The sequence below is a fragment of the Phycodurus eques genome, chromosome 13, assembly GCF_024500275.1.
Source record: "Phycodurus eques isolate BA_2022a chromosome 13, UOR_Pequ_1.1, whole genome shotgun sequence".
Classification (NCBI taxonomy): Eukaryota; Metazoa; Chordata; class Actinopteri; order Syngnathiformes; family Syngnathidae; genus Phycodurus; species Phycodurus eques.
Window position 1 is genome coordinate 20273706 of NC_084537.1, and position 17324 is coordinate 20291029.

At 40.5% G+C, this 17324-nt stretch overlaps 1 protein-coding gene across 2 annotated transcripts in view; it reads left to right on the top strand.

Annotated features, from left to right (window-relative positions):
• The first annotated feature begins 2680 nt into the window (after positions 1 to 2680).
• pde1cb (phosphodiesterase 1C, calmodulin-dependent b) overlaps positions 2681 to 17324 on the top strand; it is a 100503-nt gene continuing 85859 nt past the window's right edge. For both annotated transcript variants that reach the window (XM_061693862.1, XM_061693863.1), the window contains exon 1: positions 2681 to 3133. In XM_061693862.1, the coding sequence (XP_061549846.1) occupies positions 2908 to 3133 (226 nt within the window). In that variant the 5' untranslated portion in view covers positions 2681 to 2907. The remainder of the gene's footprint in view (positions 3134 to 17324) is intronic.

The window sequence follows — 17324 nt, forward strand, 5'->3', positions numbered from 1 at the left end:
GAGACTCTAAATTGCCCGTAGGCATGACTGTGAGTGCGAATGGTTGTCTGTTTCAATGTGCCCTGCGATTGGCTGGCAACCAGTTCAGGGTGTACCCCGCCTCCTGCCCGATGACAGCCGGGATAGGCTCCAGCACGCCCGCGACCCTAGTGAGGAGAAGCGGCTCAGAAAATGGATGGATGGATGGAAATACACACCTATTGGATTTCTTGTCTTGCTATAATACAACCCCAATTCCAATGACGTTGGGACCTTGTGTTAAACATAAATAAAAACAGAATACAATGATTTGAAAATCAAGTTCAACCTATATTTAATTGAAGACAAGATATTTAATGTTCAAACTGATAAACTTGATTGTTTTTCGCAAATAATCATTAACTTAGAATTTTATGGCTGCAACACATTCCAAAAAAGCTGGGACTGGTGGCAAAAAAGACTGAGAAAGTTGATGAATGCTCATCAAACACCGGTTTGGAACATCGCACAGGTGAACAGGCTCATTGGGGACAGGTGGGTACCATGATTGGGTATAAAAGGAGCTTTCATCTCTTTGTGAACAAGTGCGTGAGAAAATAGTCGAACAGTTTAAGGACAATGTTTCTCAACGTACAATTGTAAGGAATTTAGGGATTTCAACATCTACGGTCCATAATATCAACAAAAGGTTCAGAGAATCTGGAGAAATCACTGCATGTAAGCGGCAAGGCCAAAAAGCAACATTGAATGCCTGTGACCTTTGATCCTTCAGGCAGCACTGCATCAAAAACCGACATCAATATGTAAAGGATATCATCACATGGGCTCAGGCACACTTCAGAAAACCCATCCATGCATCCATTTTCTGAGCCGCTTCTCCTCACAAGGGTCGCGGGCGTGTTGGAGCCTATCCCAGCTATCATCGGGCACGAGGCGGGGTACACCCTGTACTGGTTGCCAGCCAATCGCAGGGCACATAGAAACAAACAACCATTCGCACTCACATTCACACCTACGGGCAATTAAGAGTCTCCAATTCATGCATGTTTTTGGGATGTGGGAGGAAACCGGAGTGTCCGGAGAAAACCCACGCAGGCACGGGGAGAACATGCAAACTCCACACAGGCGGGGCCGGGGATTGAACTCAGAACTGTGAGGCTGACGCTCTAACCAGCCGCCCACCGTACCGACCTCAGAAAACCAATGTCAGTAAATACAGTTCGGCGCTACATCCGTAAGTGCAACTTGAAACTCTACTATGCAAAGCAAAAGCGATTTATCAACAAAGCCGCCGGCTTCTCTGGGTCGTGTCCTCCGGGCCAAAGAGGAAAAGAACCATTCGGACTGTTATAGACGCAAAGTTCAAAAGCCAGGATCTGTGATGGTATGGGGCTGTGTTAGTGCCAATGGCATGGGTAACTTACACATCTGTGAAGGCACCATTAATGCTGAAAGGTACATACAGGTTTTGGAGAAACATATGCTGCCATCTAAGCAACGTCTTTTCATGGACGCCCCTTCTTATTTCAGCAAGACAATGCCAAACCACATTCTGCATGTGTTACAACAGCGTGGCTTCGTAGTAAAAGAGTGCGGGTACTAGACTGGCCTGCCTGCAGTCCAGACCTGTCTACCATTGAAAATGTGTGGCGCATTATGAAGCGTAAAAACGGAGACCCCGGACTGTTGAACAGCTGAAGCTGTACATCAAGCAAGAATGGGAAAGAATTCCACCTCCAAAGCTTCAACAATTAGTGTCCTCACTTCCCAAATGTTTATTGACTGCTGTTAAAAGAAAAGGTGATGTAACACAGTGGTAAACATGACCCTGTCTCAGCTTTTTTGGAACATGTTGCAGCCATAAAATTCTAAATTCATGATTATCTAAAAACAAAGTTTTATCAGTTTCGACATTAAATATCTGGTCTTTGTAGTGGATTCAATTAAATATAGGTTGAACATGATTTGCAAATCATTGTATTCTGTTTTTATTTATGTTTAACAACGTCCAAACTTCATTGGAATTGTGGTTGTACATTATTAAACACTTCTGGAATAACACTATACACTAAACTGGTCGCAGGGCACATATAACGCGCAGTCACACTCACATGCACACCACAGGACATTTAGAATCTTCAATTAACGTAATATTCATGCATTGGGAAAGTGGGAGGAAATGATAAAACCTGGTGAAATCCCAAGCAAGATTCACAGATTTGAACCACTAAACTCGGAAGTGTGAGGCGGATCTACTCAACACATCAACACACTCATTTAATACTTTCTATTTTTTTATTATACTTCATATTTTCCCCCCAATTTGTGTTATTTTTCATCTTCATTTCTCAAGTGTACCTAAAAACGAGTATCAAACCAGTATGACACCTAAAGATGCCATGTTTTTGTGCTACAAAACGAGCCAGAAGGTAGCCCTAGTAGTGTTAATATTTTTCCAATGTATTTTCGTGTAATATTTGTGTATCGGCACACCAAAGCTCGCGATATCTACCCCAGACGAGGCTTGGGTCAATCAATTAAAGTCAGCTCACCTGTTGTCAAGTTAAGTCTTGTATAAGATCTGTTATGTACCTCTTAATAATAACTCTTGCCGGTGGATTAAAAAATGGCTCACTTCCGGAGCTGGGTGCTCCCTCGGGAGCGGGGTTTGTTGACGGGGCAACTTTCTCCGCGAGTGACGCGTCTGCGGCGGAAAAGCACATCGAGGGAGACGAAGACATGACCCGGTTGAACTCTGTTGTGCCTCGCTTCGAATCACGCTCCGCCGCCATTAGAGGCAAAATGTCACGGCGGGGGGGGTTGACCTAACCTCTCAGCTGAAGACTTGAATCGCAACAGCGTCTTTTAGCTAAAATTGGGCATCCCTTTTTCTTTTTCTCGCTCCCCCCCCCCCCCTCCCGCCCGGCGATGGGCTCCGTGACTTCCGCCCTGACGAGGACACGCCACGCGCTGGTCAAAGTGGGCTCGGAGCCGGAGAGCCACTCTGCGCCCGAGTCGGCCAGGAAAAGTAGTCGCAAGCCTCCCAGCCAAGCCGCCCGACAGACTTCCCGGCTGTTGCTCGCGGAGGTCCTGAGCCGGCAGGACTCAGACGGAGCTAAGAAGTCAGTCGAGGTCCAACCGAACAAACCGAACGGTGAGTACCTGGAACCTTGCCCACCTGTTTCTCTCGAAAACTTGCCTCATCGTTCAAGATTCGGAAATGTGTTAGGTTAAGAAAAATAAATATCCATTCTCATTTTAATATTTGTAATGGTTATTATTAATGAATCAATAGTCGATTAAATAATTAAATAATTAGTTCATAAAATGTCGAATTTACATGAAAAAATATTTTTACATTTTATTTTAGGTTAAATAACGGATAAATACAATAGGTCAAATAACATTAAATGTTTATATTTTTTTCATTTATTTTTTATTTAAAGTAAATCAACCACCTATTTAATGTATTTACCACTGGTTAATTTACTCCTGACCATTTTTTTAGAATAGGCAGATCATTCAATAATTAATTTCACTTGCACGAGTTGGCACTCCACCAGTATAATAATATCCATCCTTTTTTTTTTTACCGCTTATCCTCACTAGGGTCTCGGGCTGCTGGAGCCTACCCCATTTATCTTAAGGCGGGAGGCGGGGTACACCCTGAACCGGTTGCCAGGCAATTACAGGGCACTTGGAAACAAAAAATAATTTGCACTCACATTCACACCTATGGGCAATTTAGAGTCTTCAATCCACCTACCACGCATGTTTTTGGGATGTGGGAGGAAACCGGAGTGCCACCCAGGCACAGGGAGAACATGCGAACTCCACACAGGCGGGGCCGGGATTTGAACCCCAATGCCCAGAACTGTGAGGCAGATGTGCTAACATGTCGTCCACCGTGCCGGCCAATATAATAATAATCTGATACAAATTTATTTTGCGTCAAAGCTTATTGCAAAATAATTTTTATCCCGATTAGTTTATTGACTGATTATTGTTGTTTATTTGGTATTATTTTATAATTAAACATAGCCAAATAAAAGTTAAGCTATATCACACAAGAGGGAGTGAGTGTTGTTGTACTCCCCAATTCCCCCTTATTTTTATTTATTTTTATTTTTTTAAACGAAGAGCTGCTTCTTTGGTACCGGTACTGATTAATACGAAGGGCTAATGATATACACTTCTCAGGCTGCTTCAGGTTCAACTACGTCACTTGCAGGTAATTCATACTACGTCTGCATATAACGATATATATATATATTTTTTTAACCCATAAGTTGATTATGTTTCAGCTACTGGTTCCTGGGTAAGTTTGCCAGAAAATGGGGAAAGATAATCAGTTTGCTTTTATGGAGGGGCTACAGAAATCAGATAATATTTACTGTCGAGAGGCTGAAATCAGAGGATATGGACAATTTTAAGTTAAGCAATGGCTCTAAACCAGTGGTTTTCTAACATTATCACCCTGGAACCTGCATTTTCCTATTGATAATTCGCCACCCACTTTCATATACTTTAAGAACAATTAAGCTTTTTTTTTTGTTGTTGTTTAAAAAATACCCTCTGAAAACGTACACTACATTATATTGTTAAATTCCATTTCAAATGAGTTTGCTGTACTGCCAGACAGGCTGAGTTGCACTATATTTGTTTACCGAGTAACCTTGGTTGGTTTTTCAAATGCAGTGCTCCCACCTGATTAGTGTCCATTGTGTTGTGTACCTCGTAAAGGTATGCATGTAATGTATGCATGGTTTCTTAATTTTTTTTATTTTAAGCAAGTAGAATTGAACAATGAAATCATTTTTTTGTTTGGAAAGACAGTGAAGGTGATTTAAAAGGGCCAGCATTCTCTCTGTCAAAGTGGAAACGCTCAAGTATGAAGCACTTACATGTTTTTGTTGTTTACTCATCAGCTGAAGGTCACGCAGAGGTTCGCCTTCAAATAAAATCATCACAATTACCGAGTGCCAAAACTGTTATCATGGAAACAGGAAAAGGACCCTCAGAGGAGACGAGCCCAAGAGCTCAGCTCCTTTGCACTCCACTTGGCAAAGAAAAACAAAAAATCGAACAAAAAAACCTTTTGTCAAGACAAATCAAATTTTCTGGGAACGTTCTGTTTCTCCCGCATACAACTGTTGTGTTATTTCTTGCGGCTGGCTGGCTGCGTGTTTGCATCTGCAGATGAGAGCAAATGGTCACTTCAGAGGTAGGGTTTTGCATATTCTCCTTGAAAGTAGCCATTCACCGGATGAATACCGCGCTCCTTTTGAAGGCCAACCTCAATGCATGCGACATTTCTCCACTAGCCCTCACTGCGGAGCTGTCCTTGAGACTGAAATAAGCACTACCGTCACTAGTACTGTACGTGCTTTGTTGTACACTCTTAAAGTTAAAGAAAGGAAGTTGAGCTGGTGTGCTAAGATTGATAGCCTCAGTAAACCAAAAAGTGTTAGATTGGGATAATCTCTCTCCAAATGTTTGTAACTCCAGTTTGCAGGACTTGTCGCTTTGTGTAGGACTTTGTGGATGTTGGGTATGGGTCAGATTCTGACGGTATGATAATGTTGAGCAAAAATATAATTGTATCACTGTACAACTCTAAAATATATTGAAAAAAAATGTTTTGGCAAATAACCACAACTAGAATACATGGTATGTGTAGTCAGAACACCCGATTAACATTGTTTTTGGGTTTCTTAAAATTAATTGCTTTTCATAATTCATATGTCATGTAGTAATTCAATTCAAACTCAACTTTGTCTACTCGTGGCATTTCTCCGTGACCGAAGATCTCATGAAGGGTCTGTTTACGTCATTCGGGCGTGCTAAGGGCTGAACAAGCCATTACGAGACAGGCACATTACAATAATACAAATATAACTAAGTCATTTTCTAATTAAAGCAACACAAATCCTAATATAATACCTAAATGTCCGCTTTGAGGTAAAAATTGTCTTATTTAGCCAATCCATTCCACTCCTCCACATCCTCCTACATTTTGGATGACTGCACTGTTTGCAACCCATTCTCTCGACCGCTGCTGCCTCAAACGCCCTCAGGCCCAGAGGGAAAGGCCTCTCCCTGGATGACTCCTCAAATACAGCCTCCTCAGTGGCGTTTCTATGACCATGTTGCAGCACAGATTCCCACTGAGTTTTTCCTCTCCCCAGACCGGTGATGCTCCTGTGTGTTGAGGTGTCTCCTTCCTAACTCTGTATCAGACATTCCCCGTGGTGTTTAAATTTCAATGACCTACAACTGCATGGAAGACAGTTCACTGATTTAGGGGCTGTTTATATAAGACATTAAAAAAAACAAAACAAATTAATTGTGTTGTTTTGGTGAACTAGGTTCCCACCAAAGTGATTCCAGTCCTAATGCCCAACCTAGCACCAGTGCTTTGCGTTTTAATCACTTACTGAGGAGGAACCAGTTTAGAGTCACGAAAACCATCACGCTGTAGTTCCCCAGCCCTTGGAGGAGCAACCGGGTGCTTAGTTGGTTCTTAAGGGAACGAGCACAGAAGTTACTGTAACACCGGTTCGGCACCAAAACTGGTTTAGCACCGGAGCCAATTTGGTTGGCGTAAGACAAATTTGATGAAAATACTGGTATTGTTCTTGTGAAATCTCAGCTTTTCTAAAATGGAGGATGTCATCAGTAAGATGAACTTTTTAAAAAGTGCTGTTTTTAACCAGCTCATTGCAACACCTATTTATTTTTGCAGAAAGTCACTCTTTAATTTGGAGACTGCTTGTTGTATTTTTTTTTTATAATTGAAGTTTATTATTATAACCTTTTGGAAGGTCTCTGCATGCCCGAATACTCACCAATTTTTGCAAACGTCTGTGTTTTGGTGGACACATTTTATTATGGTCTCCAACATTAATGGTCAAAACTCACTCAGTATAGCCCCTATACCAGTTCCACTAATTGAGATAAAATTATGACAACAGAATGCACAAAAAAGTTCCAATGGCCCTTGCACAAAATTGATCATGAAGTCTGCCATTTTGGTTAGGGCAGTAATTTTGGATGAAATTCTGGGATCGAACTTTGACAAAATCCTCTGTGAGAATTTGCCCAAATGAGCCCCAAATTTGAAGCAGGTATTCTAGACAGATGGGCGATGCCAATTGAAAAGCATTTTTGCCTTCACCATCTATAATGTGGGCGGAGCATGTCATCGTTTGATTATTTATGAGGACTCGCCACTGAAAAGTCAGTGTATGGGTTAATTGCTTCATTTTTAATTAAGTGTTGTCTGTATGGACCCCAAGAGAATTATTAGCCGCTGCCAAGTATGGCAGGCTGTTGTAATACAAATAAACAATAAATTGAGAACTGATTAAAAATGGTGTCAGTTCTAAAGCCTGAAATCAGAATCAGAATAATCTTTATTTGCCAAGTATGTCCAAAAAACACACAAGCAATATGTCTCCGGTAGTTGGAGTACGACAACAGACAGTCAATTGACAGAACACTTTTGAGACATTAAGACTTTGACAAAAACAGTCACTGAGCAATAAAGGGATGCTAGTTATCTGGTAATGTCTGTACAATTTATTTTTAATTTTTTTGACAATTGTGCAAGAAGATGCAGAGTCCTCTAGCACTTAGAGCAGTTTGAATGACTAATATAGAAGTAGTCCGGTGCAATGACCACTGTGCAAAGGGTGCCGAGACTTCAAGGAGTGTATGCAGTTTAAAGTGACTAGTAGCGTGATAATCTGGGACAATGTTGATTGTGCAAATGGTGCAGATACTCCACAGTCAAATCTTTGATAGCCTGTCTCAAAGGGTAACTTTTGAACTGTGTTCACACTTCATGTTAGCTTAAGTTAAAGCGAACTCTAGCACGATTGTTGTTAAGTACGACCATATTCCAATAGGGATTCTTGAGAATGACATGGATGGTGAAGGTGCCAAAAGATATAATTTTAAGGACAAAAGTAAAGTCCTTGGAGGTGAAAGTACATTTTTATGCACATTTCCTTTGGAGTGGATGTCTTCTCAAGGTTGCAGTTTCAGTCATTCTTTCAAGAAAAATGTGTACATTATCAATACTGTTGTTAGTGTTGTGCAAACAGGAGACTCCCATTACATGTCTCAACTTCATACATTTATTTTGCTTCCTGAATAAATTATGTTGGCCTATAGCAGGGAAATTACTTTTGATTCAATATTGGATTTAGTCTGAAAGGACTTTAAAGATTGATGTGGTTAAAGTCTAGTTGACAGCATGCCTCTTGAAGAAGTGTACCGTATTTTCACGACCATAAGGCACACCATATTAAAAGGCGCAGTCTCAGTTATGGGGTATATTTCTGTATTTAACACATACATGTTTGGCGCAGGCATGGTAAAACATACGCTAGCCTAAAACATGCGGTAGCATGCATGCACGCTAAAACAATGTTTTTAAAAAGGCAGCAGAAGCAAAACTGAGTTCGGTTGTACTTTATTGAAGTATTTAACAATGAACTCACGTTATTTTTTGGAACTTACAACTTCCCTTTGAATGCCCTGTTTACGCCGATGTCCAGCGGTTGGAGTTCCTTCGTCAAGCCTCCTGGGATGATGGCAAGCTCCGAGTCATTGCCCTCAGTCGAATGGTGACTGTAGAGACCCTTCTCCCGGCTGTTCTTTGCTCATTAATCTATTGCGGAAACTCAGCTTAGTCTTCTTGACTTGGCCAAGCTCGTTTTCCTACTTCCTCCACTTGTGAACCATGGATTTGTTGACCTCTGTCACACGCACCCTTGCCCCTTTACGTCCGCATGCTGTCCTCAGTCACGTCCGCCTTCCTCTATATAAGTAACGTGTCGGCAGGAAATGCTCCCAGTCAGTCAAGTGGAGCGCTCATTAAAGTCACCCAACAACATTTATAGATTTTGGAACTCTGTGCACACATAAGGTGTGCCGCATTATAATTGGTCCGGCATAGTAATGAGACAAACAAAACACTCTAATGCACCGCTATGCTGGAACTTGTCCAGCTCAAAAACACACCTCAGAAATCTTGAAACCTGTCAAAAGCAGTACAATTTTGAGTTCAACCAAAATATTCCACTCTGACTGGATTTAAATAGTGTACAGTATATGGATGTTGCCTGACAAAGTAGCAAAGCACCACAACCAATCCGATGAGACCAAGTAGACACTCTGCTTCCGAAATGGTCTCTGAGGGATAAAAAGCTGTGCAGGGAATAGAACAAAACCAAGGAGGAGGCCCCCTCTAGTTCGGCCACGGCATAGCAGCCAGATCGTCCCCTTGGGGGTTTATAGAGGCCAAAAATAGAGCATCAGGGTCCGATATTAAGCCTTTTTGAGTGGTAGCCCTGCTATTATTCCAATACCTTTTTTGCTGCGGTATTGTTTCAGTACGTCTATCGAGTTAATGAATGCAGGTATATTATCAAAATCAACGTTTTGGTATTTTGACAACACTACTCTAGTGGCATTTTCTCACAAGCCATTTGTGTTTTTGTAGCAGAATAATTCACTGTTTAAACTGCTACTGTTGCGGTATCAGCGTGCTTCATTTCCTAAAAAAACAAAACATTCTTCCACTTCTAAAATAAATTTAAATTGCTTGTATATTAAATCATTTTAATTCTGTACATAGTTTATTTGATTTTATTTATTATAGAATGTACTTCTAGCAATTAGCATGTTTTTGCCATTAAATGTGTTCCTGTTTACACAAAAGATAAGCACCATTATTTTTTGTTCCTTTATTGTACTCTGTGTGAATTGAATCAGAATCATCTTTATTTGCCAAGTGTGTCCAAAAAACACACAAGGAATTTGTCTCCGGTAATTGGAGCTGCTCTAGTACAACAACAGACAGTCAATTGACAGAGAACACTTTTGAGACATAAAGACATTGACAAAAAACGAAACAGTCACTGAACAATAAAAGGTTGCTAGTTATCTGGTAATGCCGGTATTTAAAAAAATTTTTTTTTGACAATTGTGCAAAAAGATGCAGAGTCCTCTAGGCCTTGGGTACGTACTGAAGTGTTCTCCCTGAGAATGAAATGACCTGGATGAATGAGAATATTCACAGGAATGGACCAAACAGCTTTTTTTTGGCCGAGCATTTTACATTTAGCATTTTATGTTGTTAACATGCAACATCTACTGTGCAACTGTCACTGTTATTTTGAAACAGTTTTTTTTCATAGTGGTTGAAACCTCAATGGGGGGAATGCATCTGCTCATTAGCCAGACAGTTTTGGCGTCATCCGAACGTGACAGATTAACTTGCAGTTTAAGTCCACCGGGAAGGAAATGTGTGGTGGTGAGCTAGACTCACATGTCTTATAAACATTTTCTAATTTGTATGTTCTGTTGAACCAACACTGCTGACGATCTGTATCTTCCCCAAAAATCGTTAGCCGTCCTTTACATTTGTTTGGCCATGTTTCCGTTAGGATGTTGCTGCAGCTGGTGTCACATGTGACTGTTTGCCAGATAGTTCCCCCAGGTTCCCAACATTACCTTTTTAAAATGTACCTTTAATGAGCATTTAGCAGGGGAGAAGGAAGGTGCCTGGTCTCTCGGTGTCGTAATTACAAGACTGTGTCACTGTGGTGACAGCAGTGTGGGGACTGAAAAGGCTTGTTTCGTTCCACTGTCTTGCAGAAACCTCTAATGAGTTTGTTTTTGCTGTTTGATTGTCTTATTGTCATGTTGTAAAGCGATTGTAAAGACGTAAAGACGCTTTACAAACTGCGAGTCGATTTCTGGATGAACCCACGTTTATACTTTTGACCAGAGTAATGTTTTTAGAAAAACAACATGAATAGACTTACCATTGACTTAGTTAGTATTGAGAGACACACTGAAGCTAAATTCTCGTACTTCTTCCTAATGCAACCCTCCGCCCCCCCAAAAAAAACAATAACATACTAACTGCTCACTGTGCACAGTCAAGTGCCAAGCAAGGGATCTAAAACATAATAAACCAAGAAGACTAAACCACCATTAACAGCTTTAATAAACAAGATATTGCACATGGGAAAACAGCATTATGCAGAGGAAACTGCAGTACCATGTATAAGGGAAATTCAGTACCATAAGACTGTAAATATCACTGTTTATACTAAGTTTACGTTTACATGTGTTTTCAAGTCTCTATTGAACCAAGACACCCATTTTAAGTTAGAAAAATTCTGTGGCACACCACCAAACAAAAATGTTACAAAAAGTATGAATACCGAAGTAATGCTCATCTAAATTTGCTCACAAATTGACCTGCTAAGTGTGAACTCTGGGCCAGTTCAATTGAACACAAAGATCTTATTCTGTTGTATGAACGACAATTGGTGGATCCAAAGGTTTACCTTCTGCCATTAAGTGAAGAGTATTTAATTGTTTTGCCTCTCATTATATGTTGCTGGCGTAGCTAGATGAACAAAGATATATTTGTAATTAATAAATTATAGCTTGTGGACAAATTACATAAAATTTGATTATTTCTGGTGTTATATCTAATGATCTCTCACGCTCATTTTGATCAGTTCTGAGTTAAAAGAACCGGTTTCAAGTTGTTTTCTGAGCTTCACTCTACGAAGAGCGACATCGATTTTTTTATGCCAGTCTATTGATGCTGCACTATAAAGACTAACAAATAATATTGGAAATTTATGTTGAAATGGTAACCGTGCCATTGTCAAAACTTTTACCTTTTTTTTGAAAATCCATTTTCAAATGCTTGCAAGTTCATGCTCCAAAACGCAGAAGTTTCTCTTTGCTCAAGTTGTTCTACAGGATTCACTTCATTTGGTGTTTGCACTGATCTCACTGGGTTCAAAGCTAAAGCAAGCAGATGTATGTTAGTTCCAACAATTTTAATACAGGCTGAATGTATTCTGTCACAGTCGCGTTATTCTGCTCGTTGCCACTGTCACGGAGGGAAGTAACAACACTGTCTCTACTGAGAACTCGCAGCCTAATGAGTGTTATTTGCCATATTAACCCCTTGTCACTGTCCCGGCGTAATGCATCTGTCATGTCTGAAAGGTCCCACCGTTGCTTAGCGACAGCGAGTTGCCCCCTTTGTAATGACCCTTGGGAAAAAAAAAATAGAACCTTGACAAGGATTCGGCAGAGATATGGCGGCTGGCGACACCTCTCTGAGCAGGTTTTGCACATCACGTGTCTGTAAAAATGGACCCAGGCATTGAAAACAATTCAGGCGTCAGACTGCATGACAGTGTATTAAGTGCAACTTCACCAGAAGGCGAAATGTATTTTTATGCTGCATTAGCAATTTTGCGATCAATCGAACAATTATTGATGTAAGAATCCTGAACTCCTGTTTCGATGCCACTGTCATTGTCAGCATCATACTGTATGAAGGGTTTTACCATTGTGTGAATGTGACTCAGATTCACATACAGTAAACGCCAACGCACCCCCCATATTCCCAGTTAGGCATTTGCCTTGTCGCTGATTTAAAATAAAACAGGGTTAAGGTTAGGGGGAACCTATCTCATGTTATTTGCTGAAAAACTCACTTATTTCCTGTTTTGTGCTCAGGCCAAAGCCATGTCTAATATATAAAATTTATTTTTGCTTTGGCTCCATCTTGTGGCATCTTGGTGCTAAGGAACTATGTTCAAGTCAGGGCAGGAGCTTCATTTCGTCAGGTCATGGCCTTGTCTAATAGGGGAAAAAAAGTGCTTTGCTGTGATCTTATGGCATCTGTAGGAAATTGCTAACCTTTTTCGGTGGATGTCAATTACTTGTGTATTTTACTAACTCGCGGCAGGGCTCAGTCCCTCTCCCCCGCGAATAGGGGGGTGCACTGTATATATAATATTCTAAACATAATTAAATATTATTTTAACAGGAGAACCCTTAATCAGCTGAGTAAATCGACAGCGCCTTTTATTGCTGTTGTTTCAAGACTCTATGAATCAACAATTAATTTTACACAATTACGCAAGTAATAAATTACACGCTAATACAGATGTGTGGGTTACTTATCCCTCTCTGATTCATATTGAAACCATGTAGAAAAACTAACCAAGACAAAAATATAACGTTTAGTCAAATGTAATAAATCAGTCAAACATCCGTTCTCTTTTAATAATTTTTTCCCCCACAATTTTAAACTGTCTTAACAGTTGTGACATGATTTCATGAAGAATTACCGTAATTTTACCGTATTTTTTTTAAGCCCCTGTTTTGAGGGGGTGGTTCTGTCTCATGCAAATGAGCCACTGTTCACCTCACCACCCTCTACTGCGGTTCAATGTTGAGGACATATTTCTCAATACTAGGGGACTGTGATGAGATGAGTTGCTTCTAACTTGTGGAAGCGGGAGCCCACAGTGTGAAGAAAACAATGAGTGCCCTAAAACAAAAGTATCACTCGTGGAGAAAGTACTTCAACACCAAGCCGCAGAATTACACATCCAAATTAGTGGATCCGATAGTTGGATGGGTGGGCAGACACTCCAGACTCAACTTCTCTATAGAAGCAATTGAAGTAGAGGTAGTTTATTGTTCGTTACAGAGGAAAGTGGACCTTTGTCCTTATCAAAACAGGCTTCCCAGTATTGTAATAAAACAATTATGCAGTACTTGTTTAATCCATATTACTCTGCCTTATTGTATTATGATATTGCGTGTTCTTCCAATAGAGCGTATTCACCTTCAACTGCTTGCTATTTTTTTTTTGTCTTTAGCAGGTCTACGTAAAAAACAACCCTGCATTGACGCAGTTCAAATTGAATACCCATCACACAGTTGACTAAAGCACGATGAAAACAAAAGACAGACGCACACTCTCATAGCTGAGTGTGTTATGCAATGTCCTCGGTAACTCCTAAAATGCATTGTATAATACCAAATGCATTAAATGGGAACACGTTTTTTAAATAAGAAAAATAGCACCCTATACTATTGTACTTTGGAAATACATAGTAATAACATTCCATAATTTGATAGAATGTGAATTAAACAGTTTGTGCACCATTATTAATTCATTGTGAATACTTATGGTGTGTGATTTGGCTACCGGGGTGGCAGTATAATACAGTCATGCACAAACGAAGAAGAGTTTCACAACTACTCTACTTGACTCAGTAAGATGGAGTAATATTTGCTTTTCACAGAGGATAAAAAATATATGCATGTATTATTTTTTTGTTTGTTTACATATGCTGATGCACCGTTTCTTTTCAAATATCTGTTGTTAAAGCTTTATAACACAGGCTGCCAAACTGCTGCTTGCTGTGAAGTGAGTGAACTGTCATCGTTTAGTGCTCGTATCTAAAATTTTGCTCACAAGTCAAAGCAAAAAATCAGCCAAAACACGCAAGTTGGGTCATTCTTACCTCAAGGCACTACTGTCATTTCATTAACAAAAGTATTGAGACACAGTGACTTTGGACATCAGTTCTTCTTCTTGCAGAAAAACTGGAATCAACTCCATGTGTTTAGCAATTTTCCTGGAGGTGTAATGGCCTGGTAGTGTTTCATGGTGGGAGTGGGACAAAATGAGGATTTTCACAAATGGCCACGTCGAGTCTGTGTTGGAGGCTGGAGTCCTTCGGAGCCCTTAGCAGCACCAGCGGCCAAAATTAGCCAGAGGGTAATTATCTAACAAGTGGCGGTCGTAATGCGTCTCTTGGAGATGTGGTGGCTTACTCTGGCTCGCAGTTATAATTGGATAGATTTTTGTGATGGCTCTCCATATCCAGAGACACTGCTGTAACAATAGAATTAATGCATCATTTGGCGTCTACGGTGCTGTTATAGCTTATGATTACCTCCCCCATCTGACGACACGCAAATTATTCAATATTTGGTGATCGCTCACATGACACTCACCTCCATGTGTAACCGCTCTGTGTTTAATAGTACTCGAGATGGTTTTGGGGAACATGCATTGCCCCATAGAGCCCTACAGAATTGAGTTTTTACAAGTTTGTTTTACAAGGATACTCTAAACTGATAGCTGTGTGTCAGTTGTCTGTCGCAGACCCGCATCATCAGATTTTCTTTTACTTTCTCAACGTGCCAGAAATGTCTTAAATTTTGACATATGTCTTACATTATTTGCCAAGAGGTTGAATTAAAACTGTCAGTTACCAACCTCCCGACTAGGTACAGCTACTGCACAAAAGCTCCTTTCATGCAGAAAAAAAAAAAAATCTATTTACAAAACTACCCCAGGTTTTTTGATAAAATATTTGCGTCAGTGTGTGCACAATAACTGACCACAGTTAATGTATTTTAAGGCACAAAACTTTGCACTTTAAAATGTAATCAATTTATGAAGACCTAGGAATTATTTCCATTCCATTTTCTACATGAGCATAATAATCCTCAAAATTATCATTCGTCCCCAACACCACCACGTCTGATGTGTTTTTTCAGTTTCAAATTCATTCTGTCGGCCAGATTGTACCTCCTAGTGGGCCTGTTCTTGCTCACGGGCTGTAGGTTTGACACATGGTATAGCAGGTGTCCTTGGTTTGTGTCGTGATCAACATGAGGTTTTGAAATTACGACTGGTGCAGAATGAACTAGTTTGCGCAGCGCTGTAAAAATATCTGGTCACATGGCAGAAGAAGGCAATATCGTCGCCCTCCTTACTAGCTTTTATTTTGTTTCATATTTCTTACCTTAAAGGGGTTAAAAAAAAAAATTCATTTCAAAATTTTTTTTAGACAAATATTTACTGTAGCTATGACTTATGGATAACTGCTCAGTGAGCGTACCTTCGTGGTAGACTATGCCATAGTAACATAACTCCCTGTCCAGGAAGTGCACTGGTAAATAAATCATACAACCTGTCATTGCTCAATTTGTTTTAGGTTTTAATGGGAAAAACATTTGATTTGATTTGAAAACAAACTAAAAAGGACTTGAGAGGAACTCATTTGCATATCGCTCCCTGGGACTTAAACACAGCATTTTAGAGTCTTCTGGATTTTTTAACAACGACACCTTCTCTGTGTAAGTGAATAATCTTTTCTTTTTCTTATTTTGACTCCACACTTTTCAGTTCGCCTGGAAGACTGTTTGCCTGCCGGGTGGGTGATGCTGGTCAGCAGCAAATGGGCTCAGCGGTTAACCCCTGTGAACAAACCTTCAAGGAACAGATAATTACCCGCTACGTTTCTTAATGGGTGTCTTTTTGTGGGAGATGTTTATCTTTGATGGATGACACACCTGGTGACCCCCGTCTATTAGAGGGAACATGGCGTGATACAAGTCCTCAGTTGAAGGGAATAAAATTGAATAATTTGGTTGAGGCTTGCACTACATTACTATATATGGAGCCCAAAAAAGTGAAATCCTGAATATGAAGTGACATTTAAGAGCTGTATGACTGTTGCGCTATTAGCATCTCAAATGAAAGGGAAAGTGCCTAGAGAGCGCTCGCCGACGCATGATCAGACGGGGACATTAAAGAGGAAAAAAAATTCTGGAACTAAATGTCAGATGGTGTTAATAAGGGGAACTTTAAATTCTTTGGTCTGTGTGTGCGCGCATGCGCGTGTACATGTGCTCATTATGGGCTTCGTCTTTCTGTGCCTGATTAAATAAGCATCTACAAAATGAAAAGGCAGCGGCATTGATTTAATGACTTGTCGGTACTCAATACACACAATCACTCCTGTGCTGTTTCCCATGATATTTTTGACGTCTCGATAAAATCTTTTTTTTTTTCTTCCTAGAAATTATTAGCCAGCAAAACCAGAATAGATTCCGACAGGAGTTTGTCACACCAACTCTGAGCTTACGATGCTGAAAATTCTTCCTAAGTAGGAGGAGTCATGTGCTGTTAAAGATATCTAGCGATGTCCTCCCCTCCCAACCGCCCACTGTACAGCTACCATACCTCTTAGGAGAGAGAGAGAGAGAGAGAGAGAGAGAGAGAGAGACAGAGCGAGAGAGAAAAAAAGGGAGTGTGAGTGAGAGAAACAGATGGTCAAAAGCCATAAGTTGAAATGAGCTTGTTGAGGTGTGAGGAAACGGGAGGGAGGGAGAAGATAAAGTCGGGGTGATGGCGGCAATGGACAGGAAGGTCTGTGCCTGAAAAGGTAGCGAGTGTGACAGTACTCCGCCAGCACTGAGCACCAACTTGAGTCCAATGACTATTTTCCCCTCCAACAAGGACAGCTACTGAACTGCACAAAGACTCAACAATTGAAAGAGTAGATTAAAGGCACCGACCGGGGTGCCCGAGCCATGGAGGCGAACTCCAAGAAGCACCGCTTCCGGAAGGGTCGTAGCGCTACTTTCAGCATCGACGGCTTCAACATCACCATAGGTAAGACTTTGTGTGCATGTTGCAT